The sequence below is a fragment of the Heptranchias perlo genome, chromosome 6 (assembly GCF_035084215.1).
Source record: "Heptranchias perlo isolate sHepPer1 chromosome 6, sHepPer1.hap1, whole genome shotgun sequence".
Taxonomy (NCBI): domain Eukaryota; kingdom Metazoa; phylum Chordata; class Chondrichthyes; order Hexanchiformes; family Hexanchidae; genus Heptranchias; species Heptranchias perlo.
Genome location: NC_090330.1, coordinates 105038626 through 105061718, shown reverse-complemented (window position 1 = coordinate 105061718; position 23093 = coordinate 105038626). Strand labels below are relative to the sequence as shown.

Here is a 23093-nt window from a genome sequence, read left to right as displayed (position 1 = left end):
AATACAACAGCTGGGTGTGTCCGTGACTCAAAACGATTTTCTGCAAGTGATCAAGTTTAATATAGTGAAAGGGATTTGTAATGCAGAATTCGATGATTCAGGTCATGCCAATATTGATCTGCTTAATCGAATTAGATGGAGCATTGGCAGCACTGCTTCTGAGGTCCTTGATTTGCCATTGTGCTCGCTGTGGTGTATTCAAATTACGACAGGAAATTTTGGAGTAAGTTTGTAATGGGATCGGGGCAGGAAACAGTGTAATTAATGGCGTACGTCGCTGTTCCAGGAAGTTCTGGACCATTATTACATTTTGTTTTAAATAGCAAAAAATTTAGTACATGAGTAATAGTAGAGAGAGATTTTGACACCATTTTCTGTGGTCTTCCTTTAGGATTCGGAGGGGTTCAGAGTCGCCATGGAAACTGAATGTTCTCCAGTTGAAAGCACATATTTGAAGTGTCCCTTCCTACTTCCAAGAACTGTACTCCTGACTTTATAAAAGCTTTTCGAATATGTAAAACAAGGTGATGTTATCATCTCAGAGAATACTCAATAACAAAATGCACTGTAAAATCAGAGAGAACGGAAAAAATTTGGGCACAGTTTGTTGAACGTACCCGTTTACATTCCGTTCTTATTTTTAGTCTCCCTTCACATTCACTGTCACCATTAATTTTTCACATTCAATAGACTCATTCACAGCTTCTCTGTGTCTGTGTTTAAAGGCCTGTAAGGAAATGTTACAGTTTTCTACCCTTGCCAGCATACACAGTGCCAAAGCAATGTCTCTCTAAATGTGTTCTGACTGACAATTGATACCATCTCATCAGTCTATGTAACTTTTTCTAACAGGATAGGGGTCGCTACTGTAAAAAAGATAACATTCTCAATGAAGGTAACGGAATTTCTACAAAGTACAACATTTATGCTTACCCAAAAGAAAACTGCGAAATAAACCCACCCTAAACTGCTATATAACAAATGAGACAATATTATATCCCAGTAATAAAAAGAAAGAACTTGCATTTATATAGCACCTTTCACGACCCAGGACATCCCAAAGCGTTTTTCAGCCAATGAAGTAATTTTTAAAGTGTAGTCACTGTTGTAATGTAGGAAACGCGGCAGCCAATTTGCGCACAGCAAGGTCCCACTTTGGGATGTCCTGAGGTTGTGAAAGGCTCAATATAAATTCAAGTCTTTCTTTCTTTTGATGAGATCCTATGTTGAAATTCATTGTGTTTGACTGGGCTCTCCTCTCACCTATATAAAATGGGTGAATGAGTAAGTTAGTGGATTCTTAAGTGCCACAAACAAGTACTTTCTACACAGCAACAGATGAGACTTTAATTTTAATGGATGAAGATGGCAAGTGAATTGCAGTGTAGGTAAGTGAGAGGTGGTGTATTTTGGACCGAAGAATAAGGAGGCCACATACTGCTTGGATAATAAGAGTCTAAATGGGGTAGAGGATCAAAGGGATCTCGGGATGCAGATACACAAATCACTAAAATTGGCGTGGCAGGTTAATAAGGCCATAAAAAAGGCAAACCAAGCACAAGGGTTCATTTCTAGAGGGATAGAATTGAAAAACGGAGAAGCTATGTTAAACTTGTGTAGAATCTTGGTTAGACCACACTTGGAGTACTGTGCACAGTTCTGGTCTCCATATTACAGAAAGGCATTGTGAAGGCATTGAAGAGGGTGCAAAAAAGATTCACAAGGGTGGTACCAGAACAGAGAGGATATCCTTATCAGGAAAAGCTGAACAGGCTGGGGCTCTTTTCTCTAGAAAAGAGAAGACTGAGGGGTGACCTGATAGAGGTCTTTAAGATAATGAAAGGGTTTGATATGGTAGACATAGAGAAAATGTTTCCACTTGTGGGGGAGTCCAAAACTAGAGGTCATCAATATAAAACAGTCACTAATAAAAGAATAGGGAATTCAGGAGAAACTTCTTTATCCAAAGAGTTGTAAGAATGTGGAACGCGCTACCACAAGGAGTAGTTTGAGACGAATAGCATGGATGAATTTAAGGGTAAGCACATGAGGAAGAAAGGAATAGAAGGGTATGCTGATAGGGTTAGATGAAGTAGGGAGGGAGGAGGCTCATGTGGAGCATAAACGCCAGCATTGACCAGTTGGGCCGAATGGCCTCTTTCTGTGCTTTAGATTCAATGTAATTTGATGTAAGATAATATATTTTAATGTTTGAAACTAATTTTAAAAAAAAGAAAGACTTGCATTTATATAGCGCCTTAGGGACTTGAACCAAAAATCTTCTGACTCAGAGGCGATTCACTGAGCCAGAGCGGACACCAATACTACTATTTTTAGAAACAAACAATGGGTAAATGGGAATAAACGCAAAACAAAATCTAATTTTAAGGATTCACATGACAATAAATCACTTGAGCTTCACTGTGCTGTTTATGTCATAATCTGAACCCAATGACGGGATTATTTTCTTGTAATCAGTCCCACTCATCCACTTTCTCTGTGTAATCACTGCTACTTGCCAACTTAAATGGCAATAATATTAAAGCAAATAAATACATTTATTGCAAAAAAAAGGCTTTATGAAATGGGATGAATGTTCTTTCTTAATAATGGTGTTGTTGGAGAGTCAAATTTTGCAGCAATATTAACATATTGTAACAATAACTGTAAATTGGTGTCAAAAAAAATATTTTTAACAACAGATTACTAGTTTATGGCTGGAAAAAAAGTGGCCAAAACCCACCCTCTAATAATATAACAAACATAAGAAACAGGAGCAGGAGTAGGCCATACGGCCCCTCGAGCCTGCTCCGCTATTCAATAAGATCATGGCTGATCTTCGACCTCAACTCCACTTTCCCGCCCGATCCCCATATCCCTTAATTCCCTTAGTGTCCAAAAATCTTTCAATCTCAGTCTTGAATATACTCAATGACTGAGCATCCCCAGCCCTGTGGGGTAGAGAATTTCAAAGAGTCACAGCCCTCTGAGCGAAGAAATTTTTCCTCATCTCGGTCCTAAATGGTCGACCCCTTATCTTGAGACTAGGAAATTCTTACACCCTAGTTCAGGTCAAATGTTTTAACATACATCAGTTGAAGTTAACACATTTAAAGGCACAACAATAATTTTTAAGAGGATTGAATCATCCTGTGATGAGTTGTAAGTGCAATTGTTCAATCTACAACAGTCAAAAGTAATATCACGGCAACATGTGAAGCCTGCAAGCAAACTGGACAGCCTTTCCCCTCCTCCCATGTCTGAGACACAGAATGATGGGGGTTACCAATCAGTAACAGCATGCAAACCTGACTTTCATGATTTTCAAACACAAATGCCACTACAGATGCATCTATTGTTCCCCAAAAAAGGGACAAAACGAAAAAAATAAGAACTGCTGCTTGTTAAAGATGCCTGAAAATAGATTTTTCGCTGCAATTTTCTTTGGCAACTGGAGAACCTTTCATAGATACATTTATTCATAATGCTAACTCCTATCATAGAAGAAAATGGTCTCAGCTCCCCTACTTTAAAGGCGCTATACAAATGCAAGTTGTTGAATATTGTAGCAATACTATCTCCTAATCCTTCAACCTGAATGGCAAAGGGTCTGATGCATACTGCCACAAGTCTATCAGAGATGCATGTCCATACATCAACTGGGCTACCTGCCATCGAGACACATGTTTCAAATCTGGAGATTTGAAGTATCCTTTTTAAAAAAAACAAACTGATATTATAAAATATCTGCTTAATTAGCTCATATGTTCTGTAGCATTCCAACCTAGTCCTATCTCCATGCCGCCAATAATATTCCCATGGCCACCATTACCAGTTACTACATTTTCACATTACTACAATTATAGTGTTTAAAAAATCTCTAGAGTCATCAGTTACAAAGTTTTGAGATCCAATTACACCTTGCATCAAGGATATATTTTCTCTTTTTTTAAAAAAATCTTTTTGTGTGTGCATTTTTCTGCTCATTAAGGTGAGGGACACCAGAACTGAAACAATGGAACATCGTCTCACTCTTTAACCTAGTGTGAGCGTTAAGCACTCCCTCAAATTCAGCATAAATGGATGTAAATAGAAAATAAACTCCCTCTGCAGACCAACAAATGGAGGGAGTGGGGTAAGATCTTACAGCCTGTTTTCCAGTCAGTGAGAAATTGGAGGTTGAGCAGATAGTTGGATGCTGACTGAACTTGCATCAGGCTGAATTGCTCATCCCATGCTAAACCTTTCAACAGTCTCAAAATCCACCAAATTAACCACTTCTTAGGGAACAATCTATTCTCATCAGGAATTAGTGGAACTAAAGTCTTTCTCCAGGTGCAGAGTTTATAATGCACCAAGCAGTGGTAAATTGAGTCTTTTTACTGGTGATGGGAACAAACGGTCACAGCCAGTCTGCTTGCTACCATTAACTGTTAAGCTGCTGGGGAAGATGGAACTCCGCACTTACATACAATTACACAGAATTTACAGCACAGAAACAGGCCAATCGGACCAACGGGTCTATGCCAGAGTTTATGCTCCACACAAGCCTCTTCCCACCCTACTTCATCTAACTCTATCAGCATATCCTTCTCTTCCTTTGTCCCTCATGTACTTAACTAGCTTCCCCTTAAAGACATCTATGTTATTTGTCTTAACGGCGCCATTAGTAAAGAATTAGTGACTCTCTTATAATTATGCCCCCCAGATTTGGATACCCCCCAAGTGAAAACATCATCTCTGTGTCTAGCCTATAAAAACCCCTTCATAATTTTAAAGACCTCTCTATTAGATCACCCCTCAGTCTTCTATTTTCTAGAGAAATGAGCCACAGCCTGTTCAGTCTTTCCTGATAGTTGTACCCTCTCAGTTCTGGTGTCATCCTTGTAAGTCTTTTTTGCCCCTTCTCCAGTGCATCTATAGCCTTTTTGTAATATGGAGACCAGAACTTGCATACTCAAATACACTCAGGCAGCTCTGTTCAATTGCTGATGAAAATAGCTAATAGAACAGCTCTTAGAATGGAACAGTAGCCATGATGTGGAGATGCCAGTGATGGACTGGGGTTGACAATTGTAAACAATTTTACAACACCAAGTTATAGTCCAACAATTTTATTTTAAAATCCACAAGCTTTCGGAGGCTTCCTCCTTCCTCACATATATAGATATATACACATTATACATTATATATTCTATAAAATATATATAGAATATATATCAAATATATGCAAGCACAATTATTTATTTCTTCTGGGTTGCAGGCAATACAATTTTTAAACCTCCTCTAAGTAGATTTAATGCCCCAGTCATGTCATAGGTATTATGTTGGGTTGATGGAGTCTTACATTGTACTATATATATATACATACACACACAGAATAATGCTATCTTTTTCTTTCATAAATATTTATCCAGCAAATCAATGATTGAGTTCTAAAATGACTTAATTTAAATCATGACAGCAGCATTTTGTCACTGCATTGTTTGGAAAAGCATGATTTTAAAACATGCATGTGAAAACTTATGACCGTGAAAAATAATGGTATCTGTGAAATGGTGCACTCCAAACCACATGCTACACTAATAATATAAATGAGGCAGGAACAAGAGGATGAAAGAAAACCACATGAGACAGATAATTCGAGAAGCTCCGTAGCTCAGGCTGCACTGCCAAGTTGGGGCTCGTGTGTAAAATTTAGACAGAATGGGAAGGAAAAAGAAGCCACCATGGTCATGAAAAGTAAACACAGGACAAGGAATGATTGGGACCAAATGTTTATTCCAAACAACACAGGTAACATCGAAAGATGAAAAAAAAGTACAAAACCTTCGTTCCAAACAACAAAACACAGATAATGATAGAAGATGGATAAAGTATACCAACTTTTTTTAAAATTCAAACATTGATAATTATGAGAGTGGAAAAAGTTTACAAAGTATTCCAAACAATACAGATAAACTGTAGGTGAAGTCAGTAATTGGATTTTAGATTATATTCATGACAAATGACAGTGTGTTCATTACATAACTGCTAGCCCTATATTAATACCCATGAGAAATACCTGCATGCAGTAACTATTTTAAGTTAATATGCTACTGTATAAAGTAGTGGAATTGCCATTAAAAATGTGTAACTTTAAATCTAATTGTATACTAAGAAAGGTCGAAGTAGAAAATTCGAACTGTCAAATTGCAACAACTCCATGTACTTTTAAAAAATCTTTCTACAGATTTCACCAATCACTGTCTGAAGAGTTTTGAGAGGAATATTCAATGGACATACTCTCTGCAGAGTCACCATCAGGATCGAGTGATACTTCAATCACCGTGTCACTGGATGCAGCTACTGCGTCACTGGATGTAGTTACGGTGTCACTGGATGTAGTTACAGTGTCACTGGATGTAGTTACAGTGTCGCTGGATGTAGTCACAGTGTCACTGGATGCTGCCCCAACATTCTCCAGATGGCTTTCAGTCAGCACGATGGAGGTCTGAATAGCCACATCTCGACGTGGCAAGGTGGAAAAATGATGGAGTCTCACAAGTGTGTGCATTGCACCAACCAGAGACATGACATTCTGTGACAACCGGGCCCCACGATACTGTGAAGCATTTTGCAACGTGTTTATGTCCCTATGTATGTGGTTGAACCCACGCTGCACAGTGCTCACAAGCGTATCTAACCTACGACATATGGGGCAAAGTTCCCCCTCATGTGTGTTCTGGGACTGTGATGGAAAAGAGGACGGGACAGCGCCTGTGGCCTCTGGCTGACGTGTCCCTCTTATCTCTGTTTTCTCTGAGGAGGGCACTTTCATATAAGAAGTTGCCTTCCGTTGCCCACCTGTACACTCATCTTTATGTTCACCACGTGAACCTTGTTGAACCTCTTCAGTCTCCACACCTTCCTTAGCCACTCCAGGTTCCTGATGTTGGGTAGACACCTTGTCCTCCTCCAAGATCACGGTGGTCCGTTGTTGCTCCGATCTCAAAGGTTTTGAAGTGCAACAATCATCTGTGGAGATAAAAAGACAAGACTTTGGCTCAATTGATGATGGGTAAGCATAAACTGAAGGGCTAGATCACAATAAGGCTTTGCATGAATTTTGAACACAAGAAAGCTGGCAATTCATTACAGTGCAAGAATATTTACATATGCTTTGAAAGACTTGCGTACATATCATTGCAATGCATGCTTAATGGTAATAGCTGAGACTGTAATATCTGAAGTAAGCAATGATGGGTTTGACAAAACAATGCAACACTCACCAGAATCACTGGAGTCAGAGGACGCATCAGGTCCGTGTTCCACAAGGTGGAATATCGGGGCCACTTTTTCTTCCTCCCATGTTAGGACTTTATCTTTTGCCACATCTGCATGTTGGACTGTACCTCTCTTTTTGTTAAAAGCGACTTTTTGTCGAGCGCCAAGTCTCAAGTCATTGATGCGCTTTAAACAGTCCTCGGCTGTTCGAACTACTTTGGAAACTTTGTCGACTTTTGTGGCAATAAGGTTCCAGCCACGTCGGTGACCCTCACTAGTGGGCATTTTGGGTTTTGTGGCCAGGAATATTCTTTGTAATTTTGTGAATTGTTTCACAAGCATACGCATAGCCAACGTGGAGAATTTAGGCTTCCGCCGTTTGGCTACTGTAGACGCCATTTTCGTCTGTTTACCGCCTGTGCGGAGTGGAAAGAAAAGTCATTTGCAAAGGTCAAGTGGCTTCCTTCTGGAAGTTAAGGTGGTAATTGTCAATTATAGCAGTTGAATTCTGAACGCGTGACTTATTTTTCTACCGGCAGAAAAACTGCTTCCATTTTTCACAGCAGTCATCCTTGTGCCTTACGAGCGGCATTGCCAATTTAATGTTACTTAACGTCAAATTATGGGCAGTTTTGTATTATGACTTTGCGGCAACCAGGAACTGTATCAATATCTCCGAAGCACATTATTCTTAATGCCCTTATAAGTGGCAGAAAAAGAAAACTTTTATCCAACCAGTTCAGGTTGCGTTCAAACCCAGGCTCCAGAAAGAAATGGATAGTTTGATATCCCAATGTAATACCCAACTCAAATAACAATATGAGATAATATTTTGTTTTCTGTCCAAACTTTTTCAGATTAAAAATCATTCACAGAAAAACAACAACTTGTATTCATATAATGCCTTTAATGTAGTAAAACGTCCCAAAGCACTTATTATTAAAAAGTATTTCATTGTATAAACTCTAATCTTCCTCACTTGCACATGTGCCAGATGACACCACGATGTGAGTCAGAAGATAATAACTACTGAGATGGATAACATATTGCTTAATTACATTGAAACATGTGAAGTTCTTAGAGGGCTTAACGAGGTAGATGCTGAGAGGCTGTTTCCCCTGGCTGGAGAGTCCAGAACTAGGGGTTATAGTCTTAAGATAAGGGGTCGGCCATTTAGGACTGAGATGAGGAAAAACTTCTTCACCCAGAGGGTTGTGAATCTTTGGAATTCTCTATTCCAGAGGGCTGTGGATGCTCAGTCATTGAGTATATTCAAGACTGAGATCGATAGATTTTTGGGCACTAAAGGAAGCAAGGGATCTTGGTGTCCCAGTACATGAATCACAAAAAGTTAGTATGTGGACACAGCAAGTGATTAGGAAGGCAAATGGAATGTTGTCATTTATTGCAAGGGAATGGATTATAAAAGTAGAGATGTTTTACTACAGTTGTACAGGGCATTGATGAGTCCACATCTAGAATACTGTGTGCAGTTTTGGTCTCCTTAATTAAGAAAGGACATAATTGCTTTAGAGGCGGTTCAGAGAGGGTTCACTCGACTGATTCCTGGGATGAGGGGGTTATCTTACGAGGAAAGGTTGGACAAGTTGGACCTGTATACATTGGAGTTTAGAAGAATGAGAGGTGATCTAATTGAAACATATAAGATCTTGAGGGGACTTGAAGGGGTAGATGCTGAGAGGATGTTTCCCCTTGTGGGAGAGACTAGAACTAGGGGCCACAGTTTAAAAATAAGGGGACTCCCATTTAAGACGGAGATGAGGAGAATTTTTTTCCCTCAGAGGGTCGTGAGTCTGTGGAACTCCCTTCCCCAGAGAACGGTGGAGGCAGGGTCATTGAATATTTTTAAGGCTGAGTTAGATAGATTCCTGATTAACAAGGGAGTCAAAGGTTATGGTAGGTAGATGGGAAAGTGGGGTTGAGGTCACAATCAGATCAGCCATGATCTTATCAAATGGCAGAGCAGGTTCGAGTGGCCGAATAGCCTATTCCTGGTGACAGGGCGGGAAAGTGGAGTTGAGGTAGAAGATCAGCCATGATCTCAATGAATGGCGGAGCAGGCTTGAGGGTTTGTATGGCCTACTCATGTTCCTATTTCTTATGTTCTTACTGTTCATTGATTGGATTTTCAATCACTGTTTAGTTTTCTGTTCTTGTGGCATGTTTGGAAAAGGGCACATTGTATTGTTTCCTGATGTGTAAAGTATTAACTCATTAGTCATTACATTACACTGTATGTGACGTAAGATAGAAGCAGCTTAGTGCCTGGGATTGCATATGTTTAAAATCGCCATATTGGACCATTATCGTCTGCAGTAGCATTTTACACAGTGGCTATATCATTTTACCTTAAAGTCATTCTATACAGTAAGCCAAAGAAAGTCAGCTTTAAATTTGGTTCTGCCTTTGGGTAGCTAATTCGATTATATTAAATGTTTACAATAACAACTTGCATTTATATAGCACCATTAACATAGTAAAACGTCCCAAGGTGCTTCATGGGAACGTAATCAAACAAAATTTGACACCGAGCCACCTAAGGAGATATTAGGACAGGTGACCAAAAGCTTGGTCAAAGAGGTAGGTTTTAAGGAGCGTCTTAAAGGAGGAGAGAGAGGTAGAGAGTCAGAGAGATATAGGGAGGGAATTCCAGAGCTTAGGGAATAGGCAGCTGAAGGCACGGCCGCCAATGGTGGAGCGATGAAAATCGGGGCTGCGTAAGAGGCCGGAATTGGAGGAACGCAGAGATCGCGGAGGATTGTAGGTTTGGAGGAGGTTACTGAAATAGGGAGGGGGCGAGGCCATGGAGGGATTTGAAAACAAGGATGAGAATTTTTAAATTGAGGTGTTGCCGGACCCGGAGCAAATGTAAGTCAGCGAGCGCAGGTCTAAGGGGTCTCACATGACTAAGTGTGAGCACTTCAGGATGACAGCCCCTTAGCAATGATAGGCAGCTCACTGAACCAGTTACTTCATTTCAATGTCCACAGTCCAATTTTTCTAAGCTTACTTCAGTTTTAAGAAGACAACCATCGTCACCAAGGCCCTAAATATATCCAATCCTACGGTTTCCAAGGTTACCTGCTTAACCGGATAAAGCAACTGTTCTGGTCATAATGAATTAAAAACTGCATTAATCACAGGCCATTGTCATTTGAAGTTTCAGATGCTTCTTTGAGCATATTCTGGCTACATTATTGGTGTAACGTGAGCAGAGTTCATCACTATCATTTTCTCTATGTGGAGGATATGTCAATTTTACTTTGAAGCTGACATATCTTAACTGCCTAGCTAAATCATTCACAAGAGACTGCTTCATGTCACTGCAAAGTTGGCTGACAGAAGCAGGCTTTGCAAACCAGTAGAGCTATGCACCTGTGCACTGTCTATACGACATCTGCAGAGCATCAGTGTGTTTCAATGTGCAGCAGACATTACTGTATTTTTTTCCTTCAGATTATCTGACTTCAGTGAAGTCTCTCCGGGAATTTCAAGGTGGAGCGTTTACTGTTTTAAAGCTGTGTTGATGTGAGGGCTAAGTTAGCATGTATCTTTACAATTGATTTTTTTCCTGTACATATAAACACACTAACTGATCTGTGCAGTTACTAAATCATCTGCTAACGCCAACGAAATGCAAAGAAACTAGTTTGCAATAGTTAAAGGAGAAGGTATCCACTGCGGGGAAGTTCCGTTTATAAACACACTTCTATTTCCAGAGATGAATAATTCAGTGCAAGGACGCTTTGTAGACACGAGACAAACCAGTGTTTTACACGTGTGGTCGCTCTCAACCGACATCACTAACTGGTCTTACAACTAACCACATCTATTGTTAACAATATCAAGTTAGTTCCAATAACTTAACTGAATATTCTAATCTAAACCAGGTGATCAGACGTCAAAATGCATGTTCTTCTATTTAAATGTTCGTTAACAGCAACATGTCATAGCAGAGCAGACGGAATTATAACAATGTCTTTATTTTGTCACAGCAGTTTCTTATAACCCCATCCAAAGATTAATGAAGAAATAGTTAGAAAGTCAGCACATCGTGCAACAAGAACAACTTGCGTGTATATGGCGCCTTTAATGTAGTAAAAAGTCCCAAGGGGCTGACTAAAAGTGAGTGTCCCAAAGCACATTCATGGGATTGAGCGTTACTAAGCAAACCTGATTCAAAATTTGATCTTTGCCTTCGGTTTCTTCATGTCAGGAGCATTTCTCAAGTGCTTCCTTTGTATTTGGAGATAAAAAGCTGATGCTCAGAAACCTGCAGCTGCAATTAGTTGAATCAGCCCAACAGAATCTGAACTGACCAGAACTGGGTGCATGTCATTGTATTTGCTCATTCTTTAAATGCTATACCAATACCTTCAGGGATACTTTGTGTTCACGTCATGCCTCTGGTCCAGTTGCTCAAGTATATATGAAATACAAAAAATTGCAGGAAACATTCTTAAGCCAATAATGATGTATTTAGTGGCTAAATAGCTTTGAGATGCTATCTGAGGGGACTGGCAGAGCAGAAGTTGGTTAAATTTGACTGAAGACTTTGAGAAGGTAGGAATGTTTTGAATCTAGGGACTGCCATCCTAATCACAAAAAGAATTAAGCAGGAAGTTAGAGGCAATTTCTTTACACAGATGGCAGTTTAGTACATGGATTTCTCTGTCACAAACCACTGCAGGTGAAGAGTTCTATAAATTGGTTTAAGAGGGAATGAAATAATTTCTTGGAAAAAAAAAGAAATATTAAGGGGTATCAAAGAGGATAGTGGGATTAGACTAGATGTCTCATGTGGAGAAAAACAGGGTTACAGACTTGATGGGCTGAATAAAGATGTCTTACTTCAATTATATAGGGCCTTGGTGAGACCGCAACTGGAGTATTGTGTACAATTTTGGTCTCCTTAAGAAAGGATATACTTGCCATAGAGGGAATGCAACAAAGGTTCACCAGACTGATTTCTGGGATGGCGGGATTGCCGTATGAGGAGAGATTGAGTAGACTAGGTCTGTATTCGCTAGAGTTTAGACGAATGAGAGGTGATCTCATTGAAACATACAAAATTCTTACAGGGCTCGACAGGGTAGATGCAAGGGGGATGTCTCCCCTGGCTGGGGAGTCTAGAACGAGGGGTCACAGTCTCAGAATAAGGGGTAGGCCATTTAGGACTGAGATGAGGAGAAATTTCTTCACTCAGAGGGTGGTGAATCTTTGGAATTCTCTACCTCAGAGGGCTGTGGAGGCTCAGTCATTGAGTACATTCAAAACAGTGATCGATAGATTTCTAGATATTAGAGGCATCAAGGGATATGGGGATAGTACAGGAAAATGGCATTGAGGTAGAAGATCAGCCATGATCTTGTTGAATGGTGGAGCAAACTCGAGGGGCTGGATGGCCTACTTCTGCTCCTATTTCTTATTTTCTTATGAATGGACTTTTTCTGTAATGTCACATTCGATGATTCCATTAATATTAAAAGAGTCCACTCAAAAGTTTCAACGTTCCCAGGATAACCAACCGACTGCCCAGGCACCTTCGAAATGCACCTCCCTAGCAAGTTGGAGTTAGGACAAACTCAAAATGATGTCAGCCACCCACTTGGAGAGAGGGTCTCATGTTCCTCGGCTTTAAGTCATAAAGGCAGTAGGCTAAAACCTTATACTGAAGTTATGCCACCAATTTTTGTGTCAGTGTGCCACCAAAATCTCTGTACATTGACATGAAAGCAGCAGAATAACTAAGAAAGACAGAACTTGCATTTATATAGCACCTTATATATTATGACGTCAGGACATCCCAAAGCACTTTACAGCCAACGAAGTACTTTTTGACGTGTAGTCACTGTTGTAATGTAGGAACCGGTGCAACTAATTTGCGCACAGCAAGATCCCACAAAGAGTAATATGGCAATGACCAGATCATCTTTTTTTAAGATTTTTTTTACTGCATGAAAAAGGATTCATTTTTATAAAACAAATGGATGGAAAATGGTGGGATGTGCATCCAAATTCATGAAATACTTTCCTGGGAGGCAAGGATTCATGCTGGTGCTGCAATTTCGTAAAATGATTGCTATAGCATGCTTGAAAATTGTCACCTGACAGTTAACCAACTATGTTTCCTTTGGTTTTTTTTTCCATTTTGTTCCTGCTCTGTCGGTTTGTGCTTTAAACCATTCCTTTGTCTTCTTTTCAAGTTCTTTATTCTGCGCTACAAGTGTACTGTATTCTTTTTTTTAAGTGTCTGTCTGTGCTGGCATGTACGGTCTTGACTGTTTGGGATTCACGTTTTGAACCATCTTTCTTTCTGATCTTTGTGGAAGAAGAAATGTTGCTGTAGTGTTGCGATCTGGGTATGGGGAATGTCACACGCTGCGTTGCTGCCATTTACACTTGTACGTATCGCTGGATTCCATCCTGGTCTTATTATTTGTCATGTCCTTCTTTCTTACACCTTCTGAGAAGTTCTGAGATTTATACATCACAGTAGCTGTAATGCTTATTGTCCTCGCAGCTCATTCTTGTTTTTAAATCTCTCCATGGCCTCGTCCCTCCCTATCTCTGTAGCCTCCTCCAGCCCTATAACCCTCAGAGATCACTGCGCACCTCCGATTCTGGCCTCTTGCACATCCCCGATTTTCTCTGCCTCACCACTGGAGGCCATGCCTTCAGCTGCCTCGGCCCTAAGCTGTGGAATTCCCTCCCCAGATTTTTCCGTCTCTCTACCTCCCTCTCCTCCTTTAAGATGCTCCTTAAAATCTATCTCTTTGACCAAGCTTTTGGTCACCTGTCCTAATATCTCCTTATGTGGCTCAGTGTCAAATTTCATTTGATAATCGCTCCTGTGAAGCGCCTTGGGATGTTTTACTATGTTAAAGGCGCTATATAAATGCAAGTTGTTGTTGTAGTTGTGGCGAGTCTGGTCTGTCCTGCTTTGTACTTGTACTGGTTCAGGTTTGTTTTGTGTCTTCATTTGTATCCGTTCGACTGGTGGTTGAAGGCAGGCTCTGTAATTGTCTCTGTTTTGTTCTCCATCTTCAACTAAATTGCACTTGTCAGTTTCGATTTGTGGTGGTTTGTTCCTACTGTAAAGTTGGGTTTCCTGTCATCAAGAATGCGGTGGGCATCTCCTCGAAATTCTACTTTGTCTCCATTTCCCTGTGGCATTTTTGGTGCACTTTTGTGTTTATAATATGCCATTACTCTGCTTTCTATTTGACATTTTGATTGGTTATTTATCTGCTGTCATAGCACTGCTGTCAGAAAATTCTCTGCATGGTGGGTTGAGTCTAAAAGTATTATAAGCTGCTCTTATTACTGAGTGCTTCAGATGTCTGTAAAGGAATATGCATTCATGTGTAAAATACATCCCATATATATTTCTTTTAAGCAACTGTTACTTCTAATAAGTTTGCTAAAAAAACTTTCAAGGTTGTTGACTTCCCAGTGGTGACTATGGCCTTCTTGCATTCACATGGCTTGGGTTTGAAAATAGGGCAATCTGGAATTAACAGCATTCCCCACTGTGAAGTCCTTTCAGTGAGCTGTGGACTTGAGTGAATGGAATGTCATATCCCTATGCCCCTAACCCAGAAATGTGGCAAAGATGGTGACTCCAATCAGAATGTTTCCACTTGTGGGAGAGTCCAAAACTAGGGACCATAAATATAAGATAGTCACTAATAAATCCAATAAGGAATTCAGGAGAAACTTCTTTACCCAGAGAGTGGTTAGAAAATGTGGAACTTGCAACTATATGGAGCAGTTGAGGCGAATAGCATAGATGCATTTAAGGGGAAGCTAGATAAGTACATGAGGGAGAAAGGAATAGAAGGATATGTTGATAGGGTTAGATGAAGTAGGGTGGGAGGAGGTTCATGTGGAGCATAAACACCAGCATAGACCAGTTGGGCCGAATGGCCTGTTTCTGTGCTGTAAATACCATGTGATTCTATGTAAAAATGCCAACTCATTAATTTTACATTTTTAATTTTTTTTTTAACTCTCCCAGCCTCTCCTGAAGATACCTCATGATGCAATATAGTATTTTGCTGAATTGGCCACTTTTCAATTGTGATCATAAGACAATGTCAACCTTGAGGCATCATGACTGAGCCTTAGCCTGTGCTCAACCAATTTTGATTTCTGCATACCTTTGAGCAGGTGTCACTGGACCAGGAGCTCAGGGGCAGGAACTGATTCTACCCCCAAACCTTAGTCCAGCTCCATTATTGTCACCCCAGTTAAAGTCAACTAACTCAGCACAGTTTGCCGATTGAAGTCTTGTTTTTAAGTGCACACATGAAGCACACTTCACAGGTGAACACTCAAGGATGACATTCAGGTTTTATCTCAAGGTACTTAATAGGACTAATTGATATCAGATTCCATGTTTTGTTCTACAAACAGTTGAAAAAGAAAACAATATTGATCAGGAGGTTCATGGCTCCCAGACTAGAATTAAGGTTCCAGTATCACACTATCGATATTTTAAATCAAGAAACTACATAACCGACGAGAGATAAAAAGGAAAAAAAAAATCTACAAAAGCTGGAAATGTGAAATAAAAATCAGAAATTGCTTCAAAAGCTGGTAGGCCTGTTAGCATCTGTACAGAGAAAAGATAGGTCAACATCTGAAAAGTTTTTTCTCTTTTTATACACTGACAGGACTGCTGTTTATCTCCAACCGTTGCTGTTTTTGTTTTACATTAGCAACAAATTCAAATTCTCTCTGTTCAGTATTTTAAAAAATTATTTTCTAACTAATCCATCATTATAGCCACGATGGTGTCAAGGAAACAGTCCATATGAAACGGTGTGATAATAAAATAACCGCATCTGTTATTTATTGCACACTTCTGTTTCGGTTACTAAGTATACTTTTCAATGAATCAACATGTAGGTGAAACCTTGAGTAGTTAAATCCTAGCATCCCCATCCTTCACTTTAATGAGATTCCAGGATTCTCACAGTGCTGCTTTTCATGCTGAAGTCAATCATTCATTTGCAGAATGTTGGTCAATAAGCAATTTCTAAAAAGCTTCATTATTTATTTAATGAGGCATCTGAATGCCTTTAATTTTCCATAGGGAAGCAATCAATAAATTTGGCAGTATTTTTCAAAAATTTAAATAAGCAGTCCATTTGATGTACCTTTGTGTGGAGGTGATTACAAAGCAATAATCAGCCACTCTGTGCTTACAGTGACCGTCATTATGCTCTACCCCTCCCCCAAAATGCAATTTACTTCCTTTAAAAGCCTGATAGTTCTGGATTTTCCTTTCAAATACAGCACTCCATCACTTTAACATGCTCCAATAGACTCTGACCTCTGATAGGACACTCATTCTTGATGGCTCCTTCCTCAATAGCGAGACTATCTGAAATGGTTTGCTTTTGTCCTCGATGTAGATATGCTTTTTTGTGCGTCTCACAAAGATACTGTGTTGGAGAAGGGTCTGCCATACGCGTGTGTCTGTGTATCGATTCATGCTGTTAGACACAGGAGGAGTGCAGAACTCTCCTTTGCTCTGAAAGCTCGGAACACCCAGAAATTAAGAAATTGTGAGCATGCGATCATTGTATTTTCTTTAGCTTAAGAACATGAGAGAGTGTGAAATGAGAACAGGCCAATTAGCCTCTTCAAATCAGTCCATATCTATTTGCATAATATGGACTCAGTCTCCTGATGGAAGTGACCAATCTCTTGTGATAGTAATCCCCAGCCCCAACAATAATCAAGCGAATCTACATAACGTGAATCCAATTTTACACCCCACAGTTGTAACTCTGACCAGTTACATTCTTTAGCTAAGCTCATTCTTGGTGCCATCTGTGCATGAACAATTGCAATGTACAGAATATTTAATAATCTGTTTCTATCCTCACCCTTCAAATCTTCAATCTGACTGTTAAACAAACATTTATCAAGTTCTCTCTTTTTAAAAAAAAAATCAATATAACATAGATACAGAATATTTAATAATCTGTTTCTAAATTTATCCTTCAAACCTTCAATCTCACTGTTAAACAAACATTTATCAAGTTCTCTTTTTTTTTAAAAGTTAATCAACATAACATCAGTTATTTCTGCTAGAAGCCTATTCCACATGTTATCTAGTCTGGAAAAATCAAATCTCTCTCTGCTCTTACTTGAGTCTTGTCAAGCCTGCATTCATGTGCCCAAGTTCTGACATTACAGTCTAATTTAAATGTCCTGGAGGAATCTGCTTCATTCATGCCTCCCAAGATTTCAAAAACTTGAATCATGTGTCCTTTTAATAGTCTTTTCTCTAATGAAAATAAGTTCTGTTCTTTGAGCCTTTTACCATAACTCATAGTCCTAAGGCTTGTAATCTTCCTAATTGGAGCTCACTTCATGCACCAGTGTCTCCTGGAAGATAGCACGCACAGAATGCAAATGATGTTCAAAATGTGGTCCTACAATGAGTTATGTGGGGTTAAAATAATTTGCTTTAATTTATAATCAAATCCCCTTGGTACATCTCAGTGCCCAATTAGCCTGAAAACTAACATATTAATTGGATACTTTCCGAGAGGGTTACACCAAAATCCTCTTCCTTTTCCATCTTTGCTCAGAATTGCCAAGTCCAATGTGCATTAAGGTACATTTAGCCACACTAAAATCCATTTGCTGTGCCTTGGCCCACACACATAATTTGCCCAAATCCCTTTACATGTCACCAATTTCTCTTAGATCAGCCACCCGGAAAGACAGCTTGGTGTCAACAAGTATTACAATATTATTTGAAGCATCCTTCTCCATATGACTTCAATATAATGTTAACAGCAGGGGATCCAGAACGGAGCGCTGCAGAACTGCACTAGTTACTGCCCCTTAGACAGTGCCTGTTTTTTGCATTCAAAAACCTTCGGCTTTTTAGTAGCCAACTTTTCATCTTGCTATTTTGCCATTCAGAGCGTGTACCATGAACTTCTTTGAAAACCACATATGTGGACATTAATAAGATGCTGTCTGAACATTCTAGTAAAATTATATTCTTCCTAATAACCTTCATTCACTGATTTAGTTACCTCTTCAAAGAATTCCAGTAGATTAGTGAGCCATGACCTATTGCTTCCAAAACTATGCTGACCGCTCCTGTGGTCTGCATGCTCTTCAGATGAATACTGATAGCATGCCATGTTATGCTCTCAAATATTGGCCATAATATGGATGTTAGCTTAACTGACCTATAGTTTTCAGGTTAACATCTCGTTACCATTAGAACAACATTTGCTGTCCTCCAGTGTCCAGGCACAGCTCATACATTTATTATCTGCAGCCTTGCCTATATCCTGGCGATTCTAAGAAGGTCCCTGCACTGACTGAGTTCCCTCAGACAGATTTGGGAATATATTTTATTTTGGGTGTTGAAAAGTAGACATCAATAAACAAATGAGCAACATGGGTAGAAAGTGGTAGTGGACTCTATGTCCATTAGTGTCACTCCATGGCATCTTCCTCATGGCCCACAGTGAGTTTAGAGAGGTTAAGGAATGTGAAAAACTTTAAAGACAATCATGATAAAGTCGTGCTGCCTTACTGAGGGAGGAAAAGAAACAAAAACGGATTGCTGAACTCCCATTCATGCAAAGATAGTAATGAAGACTGAGAGTTATCTAACTCCATTCATACAAAAATGTACAAAGTAAGAGCAAGATTTGGAAGCAGCAGTACAAGTAATGTTTACTGTTTAAAAATTATTTGTGGGTAGCCTTGGGGGATGCAGTATTTGTCCCTTATTAACCCACTGGACAACCCTCATTGGCTGGAGTTAAACTGACTCCCACTGAATCTGAAGTGTATCTTGTACTTAACTATTTTTCTACTATACATGCACAACTACTGAACTCACTTTTAGATAACTCTCAGTCTTCATTACACTTTGCTTCCTTTAAAACAATTCTACTTAGCCTTTAGGATGTTCTCAATCTCCTTGTTCAGCCACGGTGATCTTAGTATTGATATTTTCTTTCCTTTTGCTCAGAGGGATATAAAGTAAATCATATAGAGATGTTTAAATGAGTATCTAAATATACAATCCCATGTTTTGGTGAATGAGGAGCAGCAGTGATCCTCAATATTTGTGTGTGTCTGTTTTGGGGTGGGGGAAATTAAGTGGGAAAGGATGTCTATTTTAACAGAGCAATCTACAATACTACCAGTGACTGAAAATAACAACATCAAGTATGTTGGATAGATCTAATAAACCAGCATGAGGTTCTACAATGAGAGGAGCTTATATCAAAGTGCAGGTGGATTTAATTGTGCTCAGTGTATCAGAAAGCATAATGTAAGCAATTTAGTTGCCTTTATTGCCCTCCATCATATCTCTTCTACTGTTTTTCTGCATTCAGCAAGCCTGGTACCAGGTAGAAGTGAACAAATTGGATTTGTTCCTTCAAAGATACTGTTCAGTGTATATTTTGATGCAGGGTACTAAAACAGCCAACAGCAAGTTTAAAACTATCTCTTTAAGGAAGCTCAGAGACTCCTCGAGTATCATCTTGAATGAACTGCCTGTACTGCAGCCATATAACTTACTGCTAGCTATCTGCTAACATCTGTTGTTAAAGAAAGTTAACACACTTCTGAACACTTAATTAGAAATAAATCAAAATATAAGACTTTGTACCAGCGAATTCCTGCTATGTGGCAATTTGGTCTAACCAATTTTTAACCGTCCTGACCCATATACCTTCTCTTTCTAGTATGTTACCTCTACATGTGTGTTTAGGATATTTTCCTATATATATTGCTGCCATTCATACACAGTTACTCCTACACACTACTCAACATTTAATAAAACTGAAGCACCTACAGCCTCAACAACCCTTTCCATTACCCTGACCTTCGAGTCGCTTCGAATTTTTCTTTCAAGACACAAATCCTTTAAACCCACTGTAACCTGGGGCAAGAAATTTACCCAGAGTCAGGTTTTCAATAACAAAGTAATGACATATGTTCCTGTCCCATTTATGAATCACATTTGCCCATTGGCTTTTACTGTTATTAGTTTCTGCTTGTTCAATATATTGTTAGTTTTTAATATGGTTAAATGGAAAGTGCTTATATCACAGTTCTTAACACTTTTTCAAAGGCCACAATCTTTTGGCCTCCTCATGGCAAAAATAAATAATAAAACATATGTACATGATCTTTAATTTGCTTTCTTCTTGTCTTACCAAATTATCACTGGCTGCATCTTCCAACCTTCATTCTCACCTTTCGTTCGAATTGTGAAGAGCTCATGGATTTCCTTGTTTCCAAAGTTGAGGACATCCATTGCATTATCTCTGGATCCTCCTCTCACTCTTCTCTCTTACCCTCCATTCCTCCAAACACCCTCTCAACACCATACTTGCCCCATATTCTGCTTTTTCCACCCATCTCTACTCCAGCCCTGGTCAGAATGATTTCCTACTTGAAGTCTATCACTTACTCTCTCGTCCCCTTCTAATCCAATTTCTGATCACTTAAATTCCCACTTTGCACGAGATTTTTGTTAGGCAAGGGTATCAAGGGGTACGGTACCAAGGTGCGCAGATGGAGTTAAGATACAGATCAGCCATGATCTAATTGAATGGCACAACAGGCTCGAGGGGTTGAATGTTCCTGTGTTCCTTCACTCCAGTAGTATGTGCTAATAATGTCCAAGTTAACAACAGAAAGTTATATTTAAATAGTGCTAACTCACATCGAATAATATCTCAGAGCATTTTATAAGGGAAAAGATGGGCACTGGCAGACAGTAAAAGGGGAAGGAGAGTCAGGAGATTGAAGACACATTAAAAAATATTAGCAAAGCCCATCTTTGCTAATATTCTCAATCTCTCCTTGTCTTCATTGCTTCCACCTCTTTAAGATCGCCATCATCAACTCCCCCTCCTTAAAAGCCCCATTTTAACCCGTTCTATCCTCACAAATGACAGGTATCTCCTACCTGTGCTTTCTCTCCAAGCTCTAAGGATGACTTACTTTGTGCCTCCTCCACTCCATCTTCAGAAGCAGATATTTCAGCTGTTCCATTATGCCCCTACCCTATGGAGATCTTTTCACAACCCATTTACCCTAGCTACCTCTTCTACCTACCTGCAAAAGCCTGACAAAAAACCACATTTTTTAATGTGTCTACAATCTCCTGACTCTCCTTCCCCTTCTTTTACTGTCAGCCAGTGTCCATCTTTCCCCTTATAAAATGCTCTGAGATATTCTTCTATGTGAGTTAGCACTATTTAAATATAACTTTCTGTTGTTAACTTGGACATTATTAGCACTACTGGAGTGAAGGAACACAGGAACATTCAACCCCTCGAGCCTGTTGTGCCATTCAATTAGAACATGGCTGATCTGTATCTTAACTCCATCTACGCTACCTTGGTACCGTACCCCTTGATACCCTTGCCTAACAAAAATCTATCAAGGGCCCCTTATTGTACCTCAGCAATGATTGTTTTATATTTTGAAATATCTTAAAATACTGCTTCAACTGACCATTCAAAAGTTGGTTTATAACTGGATTATATATGTCATAGAAATAATACTTTGTTACAATCTCTTACAATCTATATTGTATTGTTCCACTACAAATTATCACCTGCTCACCTCAACACAGCTGCTGTGGAGCCCAGGTGCATCCTTTGCCTGAGAAATATAATCTATATCATCTGAACTGACTGCACCCTTATTGAACAGTTCCATGTAGTTTTTGTGTTGTAAGAATTCAACTAGCAACTTGCTGGATTGCTGTGTATTGTTAGCAGCCTGGTGACTTCAATGCAGCGATCGTGTCGGTGCTCCACAGTGTCTAAAGTTGATTGCAACAAATGGATTGAAGTGTGCATGAGGGATAGATAGCTGCAGTAGGACTATGTCTCCTAACTACAGTTGTACAGATCTCTGCTTTAATAAAGGAACTCAAAAGGCCTGCAAGGCATTGTGAACACCACTGTACCACACAGCTTGTGATTGTTACATTGACTGCCACGGTAAGTAAAGAATGCAAGGGCTAGATTTCCTCTGTTCACTGCAAGTTAGCAACATCGTAAACACAGCAGGCCAGTTATCCTCTGATCGTATTTCTAGTGAATTCACAAATGTGCTCTTTTAAAATGCTTTTTGCAATTTCAATAGAAATAACAAACATACGAAATCTTCCGACACTACATTTAGACTGTCACCAACACATAGTACCCCGAAGGAAATCTTCCCACAAAGATGTATTATTCTGGGACCAAGAATGCCACATTTACTTTGTTAAGATCTTACCATAAAGAATATTGGCAAACACATCTACTGAAGGACAAACAGGCTGGACTGTAAATTGGAAAAGTAATAATTTTGCTGTCTGTTTCTGCCTAATTCTTTCCAATTTCCCCTGACTATGAAAAGCATGTGTGCAGAATGAGGACAGCTGAATCATAGAGCTGCGTATTTTAATTCCCTGTATCCCTTTCCATTTTAAATACTTCTCTGATTCCCTTTTAAATTATCGTGCAGTCTCTTCTTCAACAGCAGCTTCTGATAAAACATTCAATGTCTTAATAACATTTTGTGTGAAAACATTTTTGTTAACTTCCTCTTGCAGTGCAATGTGATCAGCTATCATGAAACCGGACTTGCACAGACCATGATTTTCTAACTCTTAAAATTGGAAGATTACTGACAACCGAGATAAGACTAAGCGGCCTATAATTTCCTAGCTTTTTCTTTTCTTGAACAAGAGTATAACATTTGTCATCCTCCATTCTTTTAGTACAATTTCCATTTCC

General features: G+C 39.4%; 2 protein-coding genes across 2 annotated transcripts in view; both read right to left on the bottom strand.

The window, feature by feature from the left end:
* Positions 1–23093, bottom strand: part of LOC137323115 (protocadherin-9) — a 549237-nt gene that overhangs the window by 170006 nt on the left and 356138 nt on the right. The window lies entirely within an intron of this gene.
* Positions 5973–7670, bottom strand: LOC137322596 (uncharacterized). The gene is made up of 2 exons (XM_067985503.1): positions 7272–7670; positions 5973–7017 (listed from the first exon to the last, which is right to left on the bottom strand). Exons 1-2 carry the CDS (start codon positions 7663–7665, stop codon positions 6236–6238), a joined length of 1176 nt encoding a protein of 391 aa, XP_067841604.1. The 5' UTR covers positions 7666–7670; the 3' UTR covers positions 5973–6235.